Source organism: Phaethon aethereus (assembly GCF_964289735.1).
Source record: "Phaethon aethereus genome assembly, chromosome: 8".
Lineage (NCBI taxonomy): Eukaryota > Metazoa > Chordata > Aves > Phaethontiformes > Phaethontidae > Phaethon > Phaethon aethereus.
Window position 1 is genome coordinate 14,206,878 of NC_138584.1, and position 24,403 is coordinate 14,231,280.

General features: G+C 38.7%; 1 protein-coding gene across 1 annotated transcript; it reads left to right on the forward strand.

Moving 5' to 3' along the window:
* Positions 1-22,488, forward strand: DPH5 (diphthamide biosynthesis 5; the record flags this gene model as incomplete). Its single annotated transcript, XM_082002786.1, has 7 exons — positions 1-135; positions 3,686-3,810; positions 7,164-7,272; positions 17,908-18,028; positions 20,157-20,196; positions 21,264-21,367; positions 22,265-22,488. 7 exons carry the CDS (start codon positions 1-3, stop codon positions 22,486-22,488), a joined length of 858 nt encoding a protein of 285 aa, XP_081858912.1.
* Between the last annotated feature and the right edge of the window lie 1,915 nt (positions 22,489-24,403).

A 24,403-nucleotide genomic window follows, 5' to 3' on the forward strand; every position in this document is an offset into this window, starting at 1 on the left:
ATGCTGTATCTGGTCGGGCTCGGCTTGGGCGATGCCAAGGACATCACAGTGAAAGGGCTGGAGGCGGTGAGGCGGTGCCGTAGGGTGTACCTGGAGGCCTACACGTCCGTCCTCACGGTGGGCAAGGAAGCGCTGGTAGGTCTGGCCGGTGCTGTCGCACGGAGTCCTGACGCCTCTCGTACAAAGGAATGAGGAGGGTGCTGGGCCTGGTAGGTCAGTAACATCAGCGGGAGAAACCAACGATGCGGGGTCTCGCAAAAAGCACGTACATGACCTTCACATACGATGTTTTATAGGAGAAATTGTTTTGCTACCTTGAGAGAAGACTGTAATGAAAACAAATTTTTTCCTTCCTACAAGTAACGTTTGTATTTTGACACTAGTTTTCATCTCAAATTCTAACTACATGGCAATCCTGAAATGTTGGACAACTTGGTCAGAAAATGTCTGATCTGATTTAAAAAAAAAAAAAAAGAAATGCCAGAAAAATATCTGTCTTGGAGCCTTGAACCTCTGTATCAGCCTTGAGGTGTTATGGTGCCTGCTGGGAATAATAATTTTAGTGTCTCAGGTTTCTATATTTCCTTGTGGGCCACGCCGTCTCACCATCTTGAGACTTCCAGAACATACTTAAAGGGGGTTTGCAAGAAAGATGAGGACAAACTTTTTAGCAGGGCCTGTTGCAATAGGACAAGGGGTAATGGTTTTAAACTAAAAGAGGGTAGGTTCAGACTAGACATAAGGAAGAAATTTTTCACAGTGAGGGTGGTGAAACCCTGGCACAGTGAGGTGCCCAGAGAGGTGGCAGATGCCCCATCCCTGGAAACATTCAAGGTCAGCTTCAATGGGGCCCTGAGCAACATGGTCTAGTGGAAGATGTCCGTGTTCATTGCAGGGGGCTTGGACTAGATGGCCTTTAAACGTCCCATCCAAGCCAAAATATTCCATGATTCTATGTACAGTTCAATCAGAGATGGGCTGTTGAGCAACATGGAGATAAGCTTTTTGTTAGTAAAGACACCTTATGGAAGAAAACATAGTAAAATTGTACAAATTATAACTCTGATGGGTTGACTGGTCATAGAAGGATAAAGTTTAATCCTGAAATAATACCATAATACCAAAAAATGAGCTTACCTACCCAAAGAACAGGGATCTCCAAATAAGCTGTGTAGTACTACACAGAGATGCTATCTGGGTCTTGGATGCTGTATAGCCATAGTGTACTTGCATGCATATCTGTATGTATATATAGCACATGAGACTTTTAGCTTGTAGTCAGCGTTATGTGGTTTCTAGATAGAAGATAGGATAGAATATTTGAGGCCATCTCTGGTATCTGCTGTATTTTGAAATGAAGATATTTTCCACATTTTTCTGGGGTTTTTTTCAATACACTGAAGCAATCTGAATTGAAATTAATCCATTCAAAACCAAATGTTATTTTTTTGTTGTTGTTGGATAGTTGGAAAATTGCAGAATGAAATGATTACTTGGACATTTTTACTTTGCAAAATCTGCATTTGCTGTTAAAAAAAGATGGATTCCTAGCCAGCTGAAAAGAAAACATTGAATAATAGAAAAATGCTGAATATTTTTGGCATGTATTTTGGGGGTTTATTTGTTTTGTTTTTTATTGTTTTTAGTATTTTGCAAACCTTGAAGTCTCAAAGATAAGGTATTTGGGAAAAATGATCAATAAAAACAAAGCATAAGTGGGAATATTCAAATTAATCGTCAAGTGTTGATAATACAGCCCATTTTACATACAAGTGACAATGTGGAATGGTTTATTTAGTAATCTGAAGAATCTCCTAAGCAACATGAAAAGTTATGAGAAAGCTCTCAATAGATAAGGAACAGATTCTTTCCTGCAGGGGTTTTCTAGAAATCCTCCTGTGCTGATTCTTTTAAAATCAGATCTCATAATTCAAATGACATGACTTGCTTAATTTATCTCTTTGACCTAAAACATTTATTAAAAGTTGTTTGATGTTGACGGTCTAAATAGGCTGTCAGTTTGGTGAAAGAACTATTTGGACCCAGTGACCTCCCAGGGAGTCCACATTTTAGTTTTTGTCAGGAGAGTGGTTTTTATATATTCTCTAGTTAATGTGCTTTGATTTGCATTGTGGAGCAGTCTCAGTGCAAATAGATTACATTAGATGAAAACAAACTGAAAGGTGTGCTTCTGGGAATGTACCTTTTATGCTCTATGGTGTGCATTTGCTTATAGTACTGGACTGAAGTTAGTCTGGTCCAATGGTAAACCCAACAAAATGTATGTAGCATTGTTTCTGAGTTCTTGGCACTAAGTGCTTTGTTTTACAGATCAGCTCCTGTTGCTGCTGTACTACTTGCTAATGTGCCTCTTTATTAGACACCTAATAAAGACAAGTGGGGTGTCAAAATTTGTTTAGTACAGACCTCAGCAGTACTCCGGGGTGGCCATCAACCGTTCTGAATCACAGATACAAAATTTGCTTATACGTTTGTTTGGTCCCCTTTCTATTGGATCTGTACAGATTGCAGTCTTTTTCACAAGAAAAATAATATCCTCATTTTACAGAGGTAGAGAAAGTTATCCAAAAATGGTGAGGAAGTAATCTTTAGAAAAGGGAACTGAACCCAGTAACTGAGGTCCCATATCTAGTACTCTAGCTATTGGATGGATTTTTTTAATGGAAGCACTACTCTGCTTCTGTGCAAGTGTGGTGGTTCTCTTGTCAATTCGTTATTCTTTGTGAGCAAAGATGAAGCATCACTGAAGTCAGAGGAAAATCTTTCTGGACCATAACTGACTTAACAGTTTTATCAGTTTGTTAATATTTATAATACCACTCAAATTTTCTGAATACTGTTTACAACACAAACACCTTTTTTTGGTATATGCCCTGGAAAAAAACCTTTATCTAATCATGTAAAGAGTGGGTGAAACATATGGTGAGACATGACTTACGGAGACAGATAACATGTTTCTAGAACTAATTGAAATTTTATTACGCATGTGAGGTTGATCCTGGAAATAAAGGCATTTAAAACATACAAAGAGACACAATGATTACTGAGTTGCTGAAGAAAAGCAAAGGACACAATCAAATACATGTTTACCTGTATACATGGTAAAGTATTTCTCGCAGAGAACTTGAAGATGAAGGATTAATATGAAATCATTCCTTAGATGTGGTTAGTTACAATGTACTAAGGAAAAATCTAAAAAAGTAGGTTGTGGTATAGCTGGTGTCATATTTCTGTCTGGTTTGATGACAGTATTATAACTAACCTAAGCAGTTAGTCTCTGAGTTGTGAGAGGGGATGCCTTACAGTACGATGAGTGGTTAAATTAACTATACCTAGAGTCCATCCAGGTACCTTCAGTACACAGGTGTGACTGGGCTACTTCTGGAGCAACTCCTCAACTGACACAGAAGGCATAAAAAATCAAGGCAGTATCAGAATAATGTGCTTTACTATTTTTTTCCAACTCAGGAGCTGCTTTATGGGAAGCTCAGGTGTTCTTGCAAAAGGAGGCAGGGTTCTCTTAAGACATGGGTCAGACCACTGGGGAGAATAATAAAGTTGGCCTTTTTAGTGTGTATTGTCTGTGTTCCTGAATGAGCACCCAGAGAGATACGAAAACACTCCCAAGTGTCTTATTTTGGTGTTTCTTAATTTCAATTTCTAGGAAGAGTTTTATGGAAAAGAATTGATTTTGGCTGACCGAGAAACAGTGGAACAAGATGCAGATAGCATTTTAAAAGATGCTGATGTTTGTGATGTCGCATTTCTTGTAGTTGGTGATCCTTTTGGGTAAGACAAAGCAACGTTTTAATTATTGCTGTAGCTTGATCACTCTCTTTTTTCAGCGGGAAGGAGCCGTGCTCCATAACTGCAATTTTTTATGAAGAAGCTGATTTTCACATCAGAAGCACTTTTTATGTCTTTGTATATTTTTAATTGCATTAAAAACATACATGCAATTGTCTACACTTTATCTTGCTTTGGAGTTTGCTTCCCCAGATGACCCTTATAGATAGGGATGTGGACCCTCCAGGATGTATAAATGTTTCTTCAGCAGTCACTTATAATTTCATTCTCCATGCTAGCTTTTATAGAGCATATTTTTTTTTTAGCAGGTTTTATCTGCTAACAGAAGAAATTCTAGGATATCACATAATTAAGAAATGTGCTGTTTTTAGAGAATATTCTTTTAGTTGCTTTTTGTACATTTGCAGCTTTATGCTCAGTTGTTTTAGAATGAATACTGATTGTTGGTTGTACAGTGCTTCTGCTTTGATATATGCTAGTTTTTAAAATCATTTAGGTCATTATAAATGTGTTCGCATTTTGGTTTATTAAGCCTTTTGTTTCCACTTTTTATTCCTGCTGAAAAGTGTAGTCTTTTTCTGTCACCAGAAGGATCTCCTTCTGTCTTTTCAGTCAGGCATCATCAGTCTGTAATGTCAAGCCATACAGAAGAGCTTTTAGTCTCCAGCTGGTGATTCAAGATTTATACCACAGTGTTAAGGGGCACAAGAAAAATCAAATCACTGAGCACCCTATTTGTGAGTGAAAAAAATAGAGTTTATGAAAAAGAGGAGCAGTGTGCACATCTGTCAAAACCAGATAATTTATGTAAAGACAAGTTGAAGGGAATTGGCAAGAGAATATATTAAACTACTACTTATGGGCAGATGATGCTATATTTCAAAAATATTAATTATACCTTCAGTGCATGTTAACATTAAAATTAGGATTCATGTAGACTGCAGAGCCATATTACCTGTACCCTTGTGCTGTGATCCAAACTGATACAAATACACAAGGTAAACCCAATAACCTACATGTATTGAAATGTAATCGCTACTTTTAAGCAGTATCTTGATCTGCCTCAGTTATCATTAGTTTCAGTGTCAAAATACTTCAATTCTGATTAACATACTACAACATCGTAGAAAACTACCCTTTTTTTGAATGAGTTACTTTTCTCTAAAATGTTTATGTTCTTAGCTCTTAATATTGCAGAATATTAATCAATTTTATTAATTAATAGGAGCAGAAGAACTGTTCCTATGCCCACATAGAGCCCTAAGGATTTAGAGGTTCATGAGGTTACTAGGAAAGAGTAGTGAGTGTTTCTGTCTTAAGAGAAGCCATAGGGGAAGATAGAAGCCATGTGACTGCAGCGGATCATAGAGTTTCAAGTATATTTGGAGGTAAGAAAAGTGCTCGGCAGCCTTGGAAATCTCAGGTGTTGGTGGCTAATGGTTAAAAGGATAAAACAGGCTGTGCCCATGTTGTTCTCTGCAAGTTTTTATCTGCATATGTGGTGACAGCCGTGGATGTGCTAGCATGAACCTGACAATTTTAGTAGTATAATGGAAAGCCCACCTTCATCTAGCCTAATGTGCTAACACTCCTGTTATTACTACCCATAAAACTTAAAATCTGTGTCAGTGACAGAAAATACTAATGTAGCTCTGGGTGCAGAGGGTTGACTCCATGAAGCCTTTGCTGGTATTAACTGAGTGCTCATGAGGGCAATTCTGCTATTAGCTACAGTCATTATGGACAGATCTATTGTAAGAAAATACTGGCCGGAGCAAGTTTCAGTGAATAAAGCCAGCTGATCCCTTCGTCAGTATTAGCATAGCCACAAAATCCTCTAGTGCTCCTTATCCTATGTAGGTGAAGGGGATAACGCAAGGTCGCAAAACTAGTCCCCTCTTGTCTTATAGCAGGCATTCTTAAACCACCTTTGCTTATGAAGTTAGGAGCCTAGTTTGTTTACTAACCAAATTGTTGGTTTACATTACTTTACTGCATTCTCCTAGGTCTGGGAGCCGGTTTGTACCAGCATCTGGTTTCCCAAATTTAGATTCCTCTATTTTTTTTTCTCCAGTGAAATTGATTTCTTTTTTAAATTATTGATCCTTGCAGCCTTGCCAGCTGCTGCCACATTTGTGTTCCAGTCTGAAGCACCTGATCTGCTGGTGCTAGTCAGACATGCATTGTGAAAATTATCAGACTAAACATCAGGGGAATTCTGCTAGGGTAACTGAACAAGGCCAGGGTGAAAGCAGTTTTCCTATTTAATTACTCTGATCAGCATATGCTATTTCTTTCTTTGCTTCCTTCTTTGGAATGGCCACACGGAAGTGTGTGGTACATCTTGGGAATGAGATGGCTAAGGCCATTGTTCAGGTTTGATAAATTTAGGCAAGGGGTAGGTACATTTTCGTATTTCACATGGTAAATGGAGTGCCTAGCATGTATGTAAGCATACATGCAAGCAAGACACATAGGTAAGCATTGCTGCAGTTCAAGGATTTGCTGGATCTATATATGCTTTCCATCTTAGCAGGACTCAAATCCCAATTGCCTTAACTACAAGCTCAGTAATTCTTGGACAAATCACAGCAAGGTGGTTATTGAGCATTAGACCTGGAGCCAAATTTATCTCAGTTCTAAGCTTAACTAGAATTTTCTTAATTATTTCAGAATAAACTTGGCCACTCAAACTTAGGCATTGTTAATTTGAGTAATTTGGCTTAAATACTATAAAAGTTGATTTAGTCTAAGACTAAATAGTTTTTTAGTAGTCTTAGTAAAACTAATAGTTTTTTTTCTAAGTACTGCGTGCAGTTTACCTCAGTCTGTTCAAAGTTCTTGTTTGAGCGTGTTGCTTTCCTAGCATGCAGTAGGTGCAAACGGGAGAAGACCTGGCTGTCCAGCGAGCAAGGAAATACTGGTGTTTTGTTGAAGTCTATGCCAAATAGAGTTGACCTTTACAGTTCGACAGATGTCCAACAGACACCTGCAGAAGACAAGGGATAAATGGAACTTTCCTTTTCATGTAGTTGCCAAAGCTACTTTAAAAAGTAACGTGTTGCTGTTACAGTTTTAACGATGCCAGAAAACTGCAAAGAACTGTAACATACTGAGGATGGCTGTGTTTTCAGCTGGGGAAGGTGACATATGGAAGCCTTATTGGAGTTTTTAATTTCTTGTAACAATTAGTCAAGTTATTGTTGTCCTTTTGGCAATTCTGCATTGCCATAGTTGTGAAGGGTTTAATTTTACTTTCAAAACAAACTATAATGCTAGTAACACTTGGTCACTTTATCTTTTCAATCTTTAATTCCTTTCTCTTCTTAACACAGGGCCACGACACACAGTGATTTGGTACTACGTGCAGTAAAATTGGGGATTCCATACAAGGTCATTCATAATGCTTCAATAATGAATGCGGTGGGCTGCTGTGGTTTACAGGTAACATTTTTGTATAAATGCTATTCCACATCTGCTAAACTTACGATTAGTGAGCTCTTCTACTGCTGTAGCAGTGCATGTTGCAATCTGAAGTTTGAAGATCTGTAGCAACTGTATACTTCTGTTGTCAGAATTTGTTAACACTTCCTTTTGAGCATACTGCATATCAGCAAAAGTCCCTTTTGATGAGCGCATGTGTAAATGAGTAGTAACTCTTCTGTTCTTCTCTGCTCTCTGACTTCCCTCTGCCCCAGAAGACTTTGATATTTAAGTTATTTTACAGATAAGGCTTTGCTTATGTTGGTTTCCTTCTAGTGCTGATGGTCACCATATAAGTTAATTCTTAAATTAGGTTGTTACCCTGTTGCGAAATATGATGGTCTTGTCATAAAAGGAATGCATGCACAAGCCTGTCTATATGCCCAACTCAGATCATAACTAATTCCAAAATCTTGTGTATGATGCATTCTTTCTCTCTGATGTTGACCTGTCTTCACTTCCTGCCCACCTGCTGAGAGAGGAGGGATTTGCCTAGCCAAGGACTTAAAGAACAAATGCTTCTTGCCTGGCTAAAGTAGAAAAGGTCTAGTGTCCCCCGAGAACATACTTCCCTACTTCCTTTTACCTGTGTATAGGTCCATTATTTACTTTTCCTGCGTATATCAGTATATGTATCATAACTAATCAGATATATATTAGTTGAAAGCTTCCTCCTCTTGTTTTCATTCATTACTTTAACACAGAACCTTCCCTCTCAAGGTTCGGAATGGTTCCCTCTGTATGGGAACCCCTAAACCAAGCTCCCACTTTACCAAAACCAAAAGCAAGCACAGGAATGTAAGTGTAATACAGACAAGAGTAGAGGGTTTGAACAATAAGTTATTATCACTGAAGAAGGAAGCATTCCTTCCTAGCTTAACATAAAAGAATACCATTTTTAAAATTTCAGCCAACAACCATCACCTTCAAACTTAGACTGACAAACTCCAATAGACTTTTTTAAATGCTGCCCAGCAGCAGAAAATCTGTTGCAGTATGTTGGGTGTTATCTCTGGCTTTGATCACATCTGAACGGTTTGGAAATACGAGAGCCCTGTCTGATCTGGCGTTGACAGTGCATGGATACTTGTTCTGAGATGTCAATGCTAATGCTAAAGGGAGTGCAGTACAGGGTAAAATTCTTCCCGTGAGCACTTTCTTAGTGATACCTGTCTATTGCTGTAAGACTTAGGCAAAATTATCTTTTAGGAAGGAAATAGGCTCCTTGGTGTCTGAAATCTACATGTAGAGCAGACAGATGCCAGCTGTCGCATGACTGCACTTACTGGGGCGGGTAACACAAGGGTTGAGGCTGTGGCTCACCCTTTCTTTCCCCTTTTGGCTTCATGGTGGCGCAAAGTTTTCTTTGCTGTCAAGCTGTTGACAAGTGGTTTCTACTACCCGCTATCTTTTTACTGTTCTTTTATGTTCATTAGGAAGGGTGATGTAAGGCTCATATTCCCAAAGAGAACAGGTGACTTAAGTTTTCTGAGAGTTTGCTTCCCCTACAACTCCAGCTAGTCTTAGGAAGGAAGAGTATAGAGCTTCTAAGTTAATTGAAAAAAAGAGCAGAAAACTAATTGGGATTATATTGCAAACAGTCCATAAGGTTTTTCACATACACAGAGTTTTGGAGATTAGTTTACTATTTCCTTATCCCGTGCTGAAGAGAACAGACTATGAAGGAAACGTGATGCTATTCACTCTGGCATTAGTCCCCTTTTCCATTCTGGCTTGGGAGGGACTGCCTTCTCATAAGTCAACATTCCTGTTGTTGTATAAAGCATTTTAGGAAATAGTGATTATATTCTATTACCGGACAAACTATAACCAGCTGTATGTTTAACTCTTCATTGCTCCTTACAGGCATAAACAGCAAGTGAAGGGTAACTTACAAAAAAGCAGCCTGTGATTTAATTAGAGTTGTGGTGGTTTGTAATTTCTTTCAACAGTCTTTATGTTCATGGCTGTCTGCTGCCACCGATTTAGTTTTGGCGTTACTGTGTTTCAAATTGCAAAGTTGCTGTCAAGTATAGCAGGGATTCCTCTTTTGCTTCACCACAGAAGAGGCTTGGCTTTCTTTTTTTCTTGTTTTAATCTGATTGTGATACAAAACCTCTTTCTTACTAGAGAAAAACAGGAAACACCTTTATACGCTGTTCTGAAAGCCATGTGCGTAGTGAGCTGTAACTGCTGATTAGGCTCTCAGTAAAATGCAGCTACAGCCCAGTCTGTTCACAAAAGAACATGTCTCTTGTCATCAGAGCAATGCTTCTGTGCAGCCAACAATATTCTGGTAGTTGCGCCGTTTTTCCTGTACAGTATTGAGTTACTGAAGACCGTAGAGAATTAATGATGGTTTGTCACCTTCGATTCGTAGATACGTTGTTGCCAAATTGTAAAGAAGAGTGAATATATCTTTGCAATTTTTTTTTTACTGCATTGCCCATTTAACGGAATCCGTGCAGCTGTTGTTAAGGCTGCACAGGTGAAGATCATATTTGTACAAAGAACAGGTTTTTTTTTTAGTTTTGAAAAATCAAACTTTTTGAACTTCTAGGAAGCTCTCACAGGTTGATACAATGAGCTACAGTTATTGAAAGCGAGGGATAGTATAACTTGGCAAAATATTAGTCTGACTGGGCATAAGGCTGTATGACTTGCCGTGGCTCCCTCTTTTACACTGTTCTTGCTGTGCTTCACTGTGTCAGGCTATTTTTTTTTTCCAAGGCTGAAGAACATCTTTTCCCTCAAAAGTCAATGAATACAGCCAGGGTGCAGAAGCCAGGAAAAGTGCCTGTCTGCGAATGCCTCTTAGTACGTTCTCTGCAGGTTCACCTCTCTTGTCTGGAATCTGACATGTAGGTATGTTGATCACTCTGACTCCTGTTGTAGGGTGGAGCAACCACCAGTGAGGAAAATCATGCAGTTTGGTATCCATGCATACTGCCAGCGAAGTCAGGGAGAGGGGACAGAAGTCCCCAGGGGAAGGCCAAGATTCTCTGAGAGCACTTCTAGTGAACTAGGGAGGCAGTTCAGCTTTCCTCGTAAGCAGCTGCATTGTAGTTCCAGGGCTTTGGAAAGCTTAGTATTTTAGGTAACAGGCTTGCCTCTGTTCTACCACTGCTCAGCTACGCTGTGAGCGAGACATTGCCTTGGCTCCAGCTGACTAGGATTCAGCATTGCAAGCTGAGAACAAAGGGAGAGCCTAGCCTGACTTCCATGACTTTATGTGTACCCACGCTCAGATTTTTTGAATAGGGCAGATTGCTAAGGCTTTTAGCCCTAGAATAGAGAGGCAGAAAACTTAGGATCTCTAATTTACACCTTCTTCCTTCCTTCCTAATCTGCGTGACGTCTGGGTTAGTTTGGGAAGGTCACTGACCAGAATGGTGCTCTCAGGGCAATTCTCTCTGACTCAGTTCTGATAATGTATCGTTGAGGTAGCAGTATGGATGGTCAAACACATGAGGAGGACTCTGCATCATACTGACCTGTGATGGATGTGAAGGAATGATGCAACTTGAAATGGCTTGAGATAATGGCATGACTGTGAAAAAAGAGGCTTGAGAACTGAAGTGCAAAGCTTGACACAAGCCATGGGATGAGACAAAAGCCTAAAATGAACCACTCATGTCTGGGAGAGTGGTGTTGCTAGTTTCGAAAGCATTTACTTTATAGTTTGGTAGGGTAGCTAGGCAAAAAACATGTCATGGCAAAGACCTGCCTTTCTTTTGAGACATACCCACTTTCCACCTGAATAGCTTCAGAACAAACATCTGCATGTGCCCTTCTTTCTTTCAGTGACTCATCTTGACTTTTTTCATTTGCAGTCCAGTTAATTCTTGTAAGACAATTACAGTTATAAACTAGTTTTGTCTTTTCGCTACTAGCTGATCACTTAAATGCAAAAGCAGTGCTTTACTATGTTATTTTTGAGTCTTTGCTGAACAGGTGAGTACATTTTCAGCGTCAAGTACAAAAATATTACTTACATATAAGGAAGCTGAAGGGTGCTATCATTACTCGCTATGGTCATAGTCAAATAGAAAACCTGTAGTAGCTGCAAGAACGGAACCTCTGAGTTCCACCCTCTCTCTGTGCCCTAATCTTCAAAAATACTCTTTGTTCTAATAGGAGGGGCTTTATGCAAAATGTTTTTTTTTTTTTTCAACAGCAGTTAAACTGTTTTCCATCACTGGTTGGTTTTCTCACTTAGCATCAGCTTCTGAGTCTTTTAGAAGTTGACATTTGTTTCTCAAACAAATTAAGGCTAAATCAGTGCTAGTCACATTACTTCATTACTTACAATTGCTGTTCAACTTAGTGCCATTTGTCACCAGCAAACATGACCCAGAAACATCCATTTAATCAGAATAGGTTTTTTTTCCTCCATTTAGATATCTTAATTTCAGATTAGTAACCCAAGTCACCAGAGTGGGAAAGAATCATTGTTTGATATTGCTGAGAAGGGTGTTAGGAGGTTATTAAACTGCAGGTGACATTACCTTCAAGGGAAAATCCTGTCCTGTTCAAGTTTGCTTGGAGTTTCTGAGTCTTTTGATAGCTGAATTTTGTTCTGCTTGTGGAGTGGCTATTTCCTAAGTGCTGATACAGGAAGCAGCTAGGAAAAAAATGTGTTCTTCCTTTCAACTGGTTTTATATTATTTGTCTCAGCTGCCTCCTGAAGACTGCAATCATGTGGAGCGGGCTTCCCTCATCCTTTTCTTCACAGTTCCTTTCGCTCTGGCATGTACTAAGGGGACCGGAGGTTTTTTGAACAGCTGAGCCAATCTCTTGCCTTGCAGTACAAAAAGGAGTCATAGCCCCTTGTGTGTGAATGGTAAAAACTTTCAATTTCATGTGAAGGTTCTCATGAGAGGCATTCAAAGTTGCTAAACGTCTGTGGTACTAAATAAGATAGTGTAAAGGGCTAGAGCTAGGCTTGTGGTTGTTTCATATGTCCAATTACAAGCAAAACTGAAGCTTGACTGATTCTTGCTACCTCTTTGTTGATGATTGCTCTACTTCCTAAGCTCTTCTCTGGCAACAATATGTAATATACAGAATGGTAGGAGCCCTTTAATCTGATGTATATGGTCTGGAGGGTTGTTAACTGGTTAAGGAGTATAAGGAAAAAAAATCTGACTTAGAATCATAGAACAGTTTGTGTTGGAAGGGACCTTAAAGATCATCTAGCTCCAACCCCACTGCCATGGGCAGGGACACCTTCCACTAGACCAGGTTGCTCAAAGCCCCATCCAACCTGACCTTGAACACTTCCAGGAATGCGGCATCCACAGCTTCTCTGGGCAACCTGTTCCAGTGCCTCACAACCCTCATAGTGAAGAATTTCTTCCTTATAGCTAATCTAAATTTACTGTCTTTCAATTTAAAGACATTATCCCTTGTCCTGTCACTACATGCCCTTGTAAAAAGTCCCTCTCCAGCTTTCTTGCAGGCCTCCTTCAGGTACTGGAAGGCTGATATAAGTTTTCCCTGGAGCCTTCTCTTCTCCAGGATGAACAACCCCAACTCTCTCAGCTTGTCTTCATAGGAGAAGTGCTCCAGCCCTCTGATCATCTTCGTGGCCATCCTCAGGATCTGCTCCAACAGGTCCATGTCGCTATTTTGGGGGCCTCAGAGCTGCACACAGTAGTCCAGATGGAGTCTCATGAGAGCTGAGTAGAGGGGCAGAATCACCTGCCTTGACCTGCAGGCCATGTTTCTTTTGGTGCAGCCCAGGGTATGGTTGGCTTTCTGGGCTAGAACGTTGCATAGCATCACATCAAAACTCTTAATGACAAGGATAAACAAAACATCTTAACTTTTCTGTGTATGTTCATTGGGATTTATCAAGAAGGAACCTGGGATAATGCAAGATGCTCTACAGTCTCCAAATTTCACTGAGGAACAGCCTTAGGAGAAAAAGCTTCTTGGTGTCTCAGTGGGGTGTGATCAGGCTGTGCAGTATCTTCATATGCAGAACACACCTGTCCTCTGAGACCTGTCTGCAGCGTAACCTGTGACCATGTCAACACAGAACATAGCTGACTAGCGTTTCAGTCCTACAGGGTTTACAGGCATTTGCCTGTGTATACAGGTGCCAGAGCTGAAAAATGTAATGATAAGACTACTGTTTACCTCCTTCCCCTGACATGTATCCAGTCCTGAAGCTGTTTGAAATTTTAGGAAAGGAGGTAGGGTTGTAAGTGAAGAATTGCTTTGTCACCATTGCAGCTGATACAGCAATAATTCTGGGAAAGATGCTCTAAAAATAAATGTCTACATTTTGAAATGTTTACTTCTTGGTTTCTCTGCAGCTGTTGCCCTACTGACCTTTAGTATTATCTTGCACCTTCTCTCCTGCTTGCTTTAGTACTTTTTAGAGGGGATGGGGGATCTTCCTTTTTTAATTTCCCTATTTAGTCTCAGCTTGTTCCTTCTTTTTATGCCCTATATTTTTGTGGTGATTAGCCACACCAGTATTTTAAGTGAGGACTGTTGATCTGGACAGCTTCAGGTGTCTGATGTCATCCAGACTGGCCATTAACAAAGTTGCTTAGTAGTTTCATTGAAATTTCACTTGCATGCAGGCTTTCCAAGCTGAGATCGTGGTATAGCACTTTTTCTCTCATAGTTTATTCTGGCCTCTCAATTAGTAATCAATTCTGCTTATATAAACAACAAGTAAAATAAGAAATATCATTAACAGAAGGGTTAAAAATACTAATTGAAAACAGGCACCTCAGTACCAAAAGTTGTCGGACATTCTTTCATATTATGTGTGTAAATAAAATAAGAAGTTAGAGCTTGTTCTGAGGGGATGAAAGTGTGAGTGAGTTGAAGAACAGCTTTCTGCAGTATTTTATGAGAGGCAGAAAACTCGAGAAGACAGAGCATTGCCTTGGAGCAGAGAGTTCTGGCTTCCTTTCCTGACTTCAGCTATTGCATTGCAAAATTTAAGTGCACAAAGCTTTGCTTAAGCCAATTACTACTTGTGTGGGGGGAGGGGTATTTCCAAAGACTGAGGTCTTTCAAAATGACCTTTTGAAATTTTTCCGTGAAGTTTTTGAGCATTAGGGACAAGGTAAGGAGGTTAGTTTCCAAGCTGAGAGCATGAAATGACTGTCCAACCATTTCAGTGAGCCCCTTTGAAATTCTGGCACTTTTGTGCCTGAGCAGAATGTAGGCACTCTAAGAAATCCGATGATTAGTGCAAGTGTGATGCTTGAGGTGTTTTAGCTTGTATAGAACAGATCTTGCCCACTCCTAAACCCCAGCTGCTTAATGTAGAGTGCTGCACACAGAAGACTGCTGTGAAACTTCATTTGCCGTTGCCTCTCTTTAAAGCTGTGCCAGCAACCGTACAGCATGATCATTTCACTGAAAATACACAGAGCTCTTCATTGCCTTATTAAACTTCTTTTTAACAATCTCAAAGCATGACATTAATCCTTGTTTGTGTTGTAATACACCTTAGTTAACAAACGTGTCACAGCGTTATTCCAATGACAAGCAGGATTTCTGGAATTTTGGGGCCCTATTCAGTCTTTTGTGGTTAGTGGAAAGAATCTTTTTGCATTTCAGTGGGTTCTGGCTCTAGTGGACCTGCCATCCCCTGTAATGGCTGAATCCTTAGGATAGTAGTGGAATTTTTGGTACTTACTGCTCTGTCTGCAGCAAGGCTTTTCTTGAAAGTCTGATACTTCATGCTAGATTTCAAGAGGTAGAAATTAGAACACAGCACAGGAAACTGTATTAGGAACAAATTGAACCTGCACGAGGTGCAGGGAGAGATTTAAAAATGTAAATTCTGATACAGTTATGTGTTGCTTCTTTGATGCAGGCTTGCTCTGGTGGAAGAGCAGTGCCTGTGTTTGCATAAAAGTCACACATCTGCAGAGATCAAACGCTGGATGAGAAAGAAATACTTGTTTGTGTCTGTAGAAGTGCTTGTAAGGTAATTGGTTACAAGGAGTCGAGCACAATAGGGGTATTCGTTTATTGCTTCAGTTCCATAGCGTTCATAGATTGTTGGTGTACCAGAAAGTTTCCAAAGTAGTATTTTCCGCTCTTTAAAGTAAAAATATGTATGCGTTAATGCTAGGAAATCCATTCTTTAGAAGTTTAGTTAGTAGAGGGGGATAAGTTGCAAAGGCATTTCTAGGAGGTTAATAAAATATGCCCCATTACACCTTGTTGGTGTAGAAGCTACTTCTGTGATGTCTGGGTGCTGAGAAAACAAGTGTATTTTTTGTGAGACTGTAAGTACAGTTTTCTATGATATCAATACTTCGCGAAGATATTCTACTGAATAGACAGGCCATTTCTGACAAGAATGTTTTATTCTTTCTTGACATTCAGACTTCAGTTTTAATGCAAAACTTGATAAACAAAGGACAGATTCAGTGAATCCGACTGGCAGTGCTTGCACAGAAAGGATTAACTTGCTTAACTTCTTGTTGGCAAAGATGATGGAGAATCTGTAACGATCAATGGAAAAGAGAAGAATAACAATCAGAACAAGTGCTGTGGGGTGTAAAGTTGGGCATTCAACTTGTTTTTCATATGTGGCAGAATGGTTTAAAAGATCTGATTTCCAACAAAATACTTACAGGTAGTAACATTTTGCCCATTTCTGCACATCCTTTTCTTTGCTAAAAGGCAGAGGTGGGAGTTTCTCTCCTTCAGGTTATCAAAATGCCAAAGGGACTGGGATAAGATTGGAGGTTAATTGAGGCTACTTTCTGTACTGAGCAAGAGCTGCTGCTTTTGGGAAATGACTGCAGTGGCTTTCAACTAGCTAGCTAGGTTGGTACTGGACATTTCAGCAGTTGTTGATGACTGAAGGTATACTACCGATGAGATTAAAGGTTAACTTGCTCCAGATGCTCTAACAGGGAGCTGGAAAAAGGGGAACTCCTTGTTCTAATAGTTTTTCTTTGGATTTGGTGCAAAATGGAAAGAGTTCTAGCTAGCCACATGAAAAATAGGCAAAACGGCTTGTTTTTTTTCTTTTTCTAGAACACAGCCTTGAAATAGTTAACAAGTTACATCAGGAGCAATTCATTTGGTTTAACCTATACTTAGTTTACTGGAAGAACCTTCAGGTTGTGAAATGTACGCTGTGTGTTCTTGTCCTTGTGCTAGAATGAAATACTTAAAAGAGGAAATGTTTTCAGTAATATTCCAGGAATCTTTGAATAAACACTGTTCCTATCAGCATAAATGGTTAAAATTTGTGCTTTTGGTCCCTTGGAAACAAACATGTTTCTGCTTTGATTCAAATTCTGCTCTGCCAGCATAAAGGACTTAAAACCGCAACCTAATGCCACAGTAAAATAAGTATGTATAGTGAAATTCCCAGATGGCACAGAGCTGCATCTACATAGGGTCCTCTTCTCTGCTAACAGCACACACAGTGCTTCCTATAGTGAGCTTGGAAAGGCAGCTTTTCCTTTCAGGTTTACAAAGAAAGTGGGGAGGTTAGTCCGTATAGCCATTGATTCTCTGGTGGGTTTGAGCAGATGGGATATTGGCAAACTACATAATCCATCTGGCATGGCCCCATTCCAGAGCTGAATTGACAAAAATTGATGCATGGTTTTGCCCTTTTTCAAGTTGGTCACAAACACTTCCAAGCAAAATGCTGCCTTAGGTTACATATAACTTTAGTTTTTGCATCACTGGAAATGATTGGCAAGACTGTTGCTTCAAATGTTTTCACCAAGATTAGGGACTTCAGTAATAAATAATGCTTGACTGAGAATGAAATCAGTGAGTATGTTTGACATAGAATCTGCTAGCAAAATTCTTCCTGCCATATGTGCATAAAAATGTTGCACCTCTCTGCTTCATGCACAGTCTGTCCCTGTCTTCAGATTGTCATATCCACTGTCTCTTTAGACTGTAATTTCTTTTGCATGATACAGCTTCCATCTGAAGGAAAGTGTTGTTTTAATACAAATACTACTGTATGAGTAGAATCAAAACTTTTTAAGTATCATGGCATTATTAGAAGTTGCCTAGCCTTAATGAAAATAAGAAATAATAAGTAATAATTTTGGTGCTAATTTTACAAAGTTCTTGCCCTTTAAAGGACTTCAGAATTAAGTAACAAAGAATAGAAAGTAGATTGAAAATTAATATGCATTGGAAAGGTGAATGAAGAGATAGGTAAAAACTTTACAGGTAATTCATTAGTCATTAACATGCTTTACTGTTTGGAGAATAAAAGAACAGCAGCACATACCTATTCTGAAGAAGAAAAACCAGTTCAGTAATTACAGATTTCGTTAAAAAGAAAGGAGGGAATGCAAAGCAATGCACTAAAACTAGTCAAGAGAGAGAGAAGCATGGAGCAGCTTTTTTAAAAGGAAGCAACTTTTTTTAATGCAATGTTTTGTATCTACAAAATAGCAAACTTAAGCATCTCATAGGAGGGTACTCTCCCTGTGGTATGAAACGTCTGTCTTAACTAGGCTCAGGACTTTTCAGTGTTGTCAGTTGTTCACGGTTTGCATAGCATGTTACTGCAAGCTCTGTTTTTTCTTACTGTGTATGTGTGTTAACTGCATTTGCCTTGTTTTACAGTTATACAATTTTGGAGAGACAGTTTCTATAGTTTTCTGGACAGATACATGGAAGCCAGAGAGCTTTTTTGACAAGATCCAGAAGAACAGGCAGAATGGAGTGCACACACTGTGCTTACTTGGTAAGCAGCAGCTACCCTGGTTCCTTAGCTATCATCTTCCGCAGCATCCAGCGACAATAGTGATAGGCATGAGTTGAAGTCTGTGATTAAACAAATGTTCTTAGCTAACATGCATCTTTGCAAATATACCAAAAATTGGAATGTTAGTGTATGTGTACTTAGAGTCAGTTCAGCCATTGTTCATACTACAGTGGCCAGAAATTTAATTCCTCTTCAGAAAATCCATAAGAAATTATGCCTTTGTAGAAGTGAAATAGGAGCAGGAGGCCCATATTTGCTCTAAAGATCACTGTGATTTTAAGCTAAATCTAGCTTCAGGATCCAAATTAGATTGCAGTGAATAGCAGCTACCTTTTATTGACTTAACTAGGTTAGAGCTCAACACATTTGCCTTTCTGGGGAGCTAAATTGTACATTTAACCACATTTCCATTTTGTAAGGTGATAGTCTTTTTCCTGAATTATCTTACCTAAGGATGTTTTGGCAAAAGGTGATTGTGACGTAAGAAGCTTCAATGCTGTAAAACATCTTTGCTGATCATGGAGCTGAAACAGAATACAGCTTCTAGCTGACCACTGTCCCCAGGCTCTCCCATCCTGCTGTCTGATCTTTATCCTACCCAACAATCCTTGGCTGAAAGCCACTTTCTGAGTAATTCTACTAGTCTAGGTAACTCCTTAAAGATTATGGAACTGCCTCCATATAAAGTGTAAGGCACTTGCATATTTGTGTATATACTTACATACCTTTCTGCATCATGTTTTAGATGTAGCTGGGATATCTCAGTGCTGAATAAATTAATATTTTAAGTAAAAACAAAGTCTGTGGTACTGGAGGATCCTGAACAGGAAACATTTTAAATGTGTAAGCATCAGTGCACATCAGACTTTCCAATGCCTTGAAAGTTGCTTGTTTTCAAAACTGGCCAAAAATCAGAATTCTGGTAGTTTGTTTTAAAGAAGGATCACTTTACAAGTGTTTTAAACAAGGATTATTGCAACTATAATATGTTAAATTATTCTTTAGATATTTTGTATAATCATTTCTATGATCTCCCTTTTATTTTTTTTAATACCGTAGTGAGAGAGTAAAAATTTTGAAACCATAAAATTGCATTATAAATCTCATGTTTCAGGGACAGTTGTGGTACCTGCATCTAATTGTAGCTCACAGCTGAAAACTACCATTTCCAAAGTAATTGTAATTGTAAGTAATGCTACTTTGTCATTCTGGTCTATGTATTGATTGTTTATCCAACTAAAATAGATTACCAGAGAAGCAAACATTACATAAAAAGGTTAGTGCTGATAAACTGCTGAATTCAGAGTGACTTCACAGACATATAAGCAATGTGGTAAACTGTGCACCAGTAATTTTGCAGCTCTGCATTTTAAACCCCATTCTTCAGAGTCACTTTGGTTTAGGAGCTGATTGTGTAATTTAAGCAATACTTTTTTTTAAAATGAAGATTAAAATATATCCAACTTTCACTATGATAATATTTTGGAGGCACCTGAATACAGATAATGTTCGATTGCTTCTTGAAGAGGTTGTGGTCAATTGAGTTTCATAAAAGTGCAGATATACAGGGTCTTACCTGACCCTTTCGCTATTTTATTTTTGCCCAAATTCTTTTTTTTCTCCATACAGAAGATTGTTCTAAATTTTGATTGGGACAGGAAGGAAGTGCTAACGAAAGTTAGGTTCCTGCATGGCAGTGATGTAATCACTGTTGATCAGTCATACTGCTTTACCTTTTGTGACCACAATGTATTCATAATTTAAGAGTACTCCCAATACCCTGGTGTGCTTAACCATGCTGGCATTTAGTTATCCTACGGTCAATATGCATACTATTTGTATACTTAGCAGTATTTTTATTCATCTATGTTGCTCTGAAATCTGTGAAACTTGCCCTATCTTTGGGTAAAATCATATGCATAAAATCACAATACTTTGTGATTAACATATAAAACAGTAGAATGTAATCCATATTCCTTTCTCGTGTAATAGCTAAAATGTTATAAAGTTTCTAGAATGTACTAATTAAGTTAAGCTTTACCTACATAGAAAACTAAGTGGGAAGTTGGTAGGGAACCTGTGTTTTAATATCTGGTTTGTTCTACAGATATTAAAGTGAAGGAGCAGTCTCTGGAGAATCTAATGAAGTGAGTCCCCATTTTGAAAATATATAGAAACACACAGTGTATTTAAAAAGGTTTTTTTTGTACAAGGAACAAAGTTTCTTTGCCCATAGTCCAATACTGAACTTACCTGCCTTTTCCTCTGGTACTTCTCATTGGCCACAGTCTTTTCTTTCTTACAAGGAGAGGAACTTTTTTGTTCCTTACAATAGGATCTGGCTTGCTTTATAGTAACTGAATGAAGTTGCAGCAGAGCATAATCTTTTTTTTTACCTGTTTCTGTGAGAAGCACTAAGTCAGAGTGGGGTAAGCTTTCCGCTTGGCAAATGAAGTGTTACTTTATTACTGTTCTGTCCCATCCTGAAACAGATTAATAGCTGAAACTCTGTTCTGAATTAATTCTTCCTTACACTGGCTAGAAAACTGAATACATACCATCCTTTTTAAACAGCTAAATAAGCAATGTATAGAAAATGCTCTTAAGTTCATTTAACTGTATTCAAAAAAGCTCTTGCCACATCTTAATCATCTCTCTGTACTCTGTATGTTTTGACAGTGGTGAATATAAATGGTTACTGCATATGCATGCTGTAACTCTGGTCTAAATTAACATTTGTGAAGTCTCACAGTATCATTGAGGTTTGTTTATTCTGGAGTTTCAAAATAAAATCTGTCTCAATCCACAGTTGGCAAAGAAAGCAGCATTTCATTTAAGAATGTATTTCTAGTCTGTAATCATCTATCTACAGGGCATTTGACAGAAAAACAGTAGTTTGCCCTTGAATTTAACTCTAATGCATCTTTCAGGAGTAGCTGCACAACCTGCATATTGCTTCTAGCAGCTGGATTTGCTTTTAGGACTCAAATGATCTGCCAGCTGGAGGCCCTGCTGTTTCGCAGGTGTGGTGAGAGCACAAGAGACTTCTGTCTTCCTTAAAAATTCCACTGCTGTCTGAAAAGCCCAGCCTCAGAGCCTGGGTGTGTTTAAGTTCAATTTGCTGGTCTAGAGGTTTCTGGAAATAAACTGTAAGAACACTAGGGATAATGAAATAGGTTATATGTGAAATTTCTCTACTTTTCTTTCCCTGCAGAGGAAGAAAAATTTATGAGCCACCACGCTACATGAATGTGAATCAAGCTGCAGAACAGCTTCTTGCCATTATTGAAAACAGGAGGCTCCAAGGAGAAGAACCAGGTGCAATGTTTCTATCTGCTACTACCCCTATCAAGTCACACCTAGTGATGGGCCTCTGAACCCTACTCCCTTCCTCTTAATCTTGGCATTCTCTTGCTCTGCAGAGGAATTGGGCTGCCTTAAATCCTAGTCATGAGATGGATTTGGCAGAGCTTGAACAGAGCGTAGTTCAGTGAGCACAGATGAATGAGCACTAGTGGCTCCTGGAGATTTAGTCAAAGCCTCAGTTTGGTAACCGTGTACTGTTTCTATCCACCTTTGTGAGCTCTTTGATGCATTAGTTGCAGGAGGTGGAAGGATTCTGAGCATTTCAGATCAGTAGAGCTTCAAAGATCTGTGCTATGTTTTATTTAGACTGGTCTCACTCTGCTCTGCATGAATACCAGCCTGAATCTAGGTTAACCCAACGATGCAGAACTGATTTTGACCTTGAATTCTTAACACTAGTCAAGAGCAAACTGTGAAAGATGTCTGTTGAGACCAAGGATGAAATCACAGCAGCTATAAATATGATTGTATCACAGAAAAATCATTTCTAACAGAAATTTATCTAGCTATAGTTGTCCTTTTAAAATGTTATTCCTTAAATACTACTAAAATGAAAATACTTTCATTTTATGCTTTATATAGAATGAATCGGAAGCAGCAGTTTCCTCAAAGTGAACACAATTCCTGAATGAATTTCATATTCTACTTCTGCTGCCTTCCCATTCTTGCTTATAAACATCCCTAAGATAAAGCTGTAGTTGCTTTGAAGAATAAGCTTCTTTCTAGGCCACTCCAATGATTTATTCATTGGAGTTTTAAGAAAGCTGTGTTAAGGTTTAAGCATTTTGACTACTTTTTATGATAGGACCATTAGTCAATAAATTAAGCATTTAATCTTCTTTCTTACAGAAATTACTGAAAACACAATTTGTGTTGGCCTCGCACGTGTGGGTGCTCCGGATCAGAAAATTGCTTCAGGCACACTATATCAGATGTCCACAGTGGAATTAGGCGGTCCACTACATTCTTTGATTGTTACAGGCACTATGCATCCTCTGGAATTAGAAATGCTTAAGCTTTTTTCTGTAGAGAGTTCCAGTTTTGAAAATAATGCATTTCAAAGGGCCACTTAAATAAAAATGGGGCGCTTAAATTTTTATTCCATTGCATAGACTGTATATTGCTTCAAAAGACAACCGTGTAGGAACATGGACGTGCTTTTACTTGAGGCTGCACCTGCTGGTATCAGCTTCTAGCATGTAGCCACCTCCAGAAACCCTTTAAACCTTAGAAAGCCTTTGCCTGATTCAGTTCATTGACATCTACATCAGTCTTAGGTTGATGATTAGGATTAGAAATGCAAGCAGACAACTGAAGAAAAGTACCAGATATCTGTCTGGCATCACTTTTGCTGTAGTGCATTAACCAAGCCTACTGCATACACTGTTGTAAGTGCATTTTACATGTTAAATTTTGCTTTTCAATTTTCCAGAAACTTAATAGTTCTCTCACCAATCGAAACCATTTTGGTCTGTATCCATCTTTACACTTGGGAGAGTGAATACAGACAGGTGAGCATGTTCTTTATGTCTAAACCAAGAAAAACAAGAACTCACCCTTTGGACAGCTGGTAAAACAGAGAGAAGCTGCACAGAGTATTTTATTTCAGAAGGCTTTAACTTAAAATAGAACTGGATTTCTTCCGATGTTAATGCTAGCATTTATGAAGTACTGGACTCAAACTGCAGCAATGACAATTAAACTCAAACCAATTCTCAGAAAACAGACTCCAAGAATTCTCTTTAAAAATCAGCTAATGGATGATGGTAGTTGCAATTTCAACTAGTGTTCACAGTATGTATGACAACAAAGCAGACTTGTATGCATATTTTTTTTAAACTGAGGATTTATTGGAAAGAAATTTGATCCCATATCTTTTCAGCAATATAGGATATTTAACATTTTATATAGACTGTATTCAAGTAGAAAAGATTACATTAAAAATTTCTAATATTGCACTTGGGACAAGTCATGGCTAAGCTACTAACATTAGCATTCCAGAACAAAATCATATATAGTCTTCAGAATTTTAGTGAGCTGCCTTGTGTTATCATTTAGATTTTTTTTACAGATATTTTGATGTACTATTCAACTTGAGCTCACTGCTAAGAGTAATTCCTGTAATTTAAAGGTAAAGGCAAGCAATATGCTGAATGCAAGCAATATGCTGTATGCTACCAGGAATGATTTTGGCAATTTCTTCATTCACAGTATTTCACACTTCAGCCAAAATACTGTAGCAATTCATTTAACTCTTGTACAAGACCCCAGCATACACATGAAAGACTTCAATGCACATGGGAAGTGAAATACACAACTCCTTTTACACATTATTTCCGCCAAATTACCACATAGGCAGGAACCTTTTGTGGCTCACTAAAAGCAACAAGTGGATTAACCAGCATTTGCACACAGCGAGACATGCAGTCTTCACATGCCAGACACAGCAGAGGAGTGTAACTGGCATCTTTTCACATTATAGCAGTCTCTGGCCAATGAAGTCCCAACAGGGATGGTCACTGCAACAAAGCCTGAATTGGAGAGAAACCCAAAAGGGAATCCTGGCAAGTTGCAGATGGGGATTCTCATAGAAGTGTAAAGGAGGAATTAACCATTGATTATTAGTATTAGGGATCAGTGAAATTGATTATAAAAAAAAAAATCCCTCTATACTCATTCCCAAACATGCTTAAAAGGGGAAGAATAATCAGGAATCATAGCAAGTGGCAGCCTGATGGCTGCTGGGTAAAACAGGACAGGGCTTAATTAGTAACTAAAGCTGTTGCTCTGAACTGGTATTTAAAGATCTTGCTACATGAGTATTGATTAAGATTTGCATTTTAAAGAAGCATGAAGGTTTCTGCAGATGAAATCTGCACTGTGAGAGAAAAGCCATGAACTTTACAATTTGGTTGCACAGTGGGTGCAAAGGGTGGAAAACTGCAGTTCAGCAGCAGCTTCTCTCCCCTCTTGTATCTTGTTCGCATT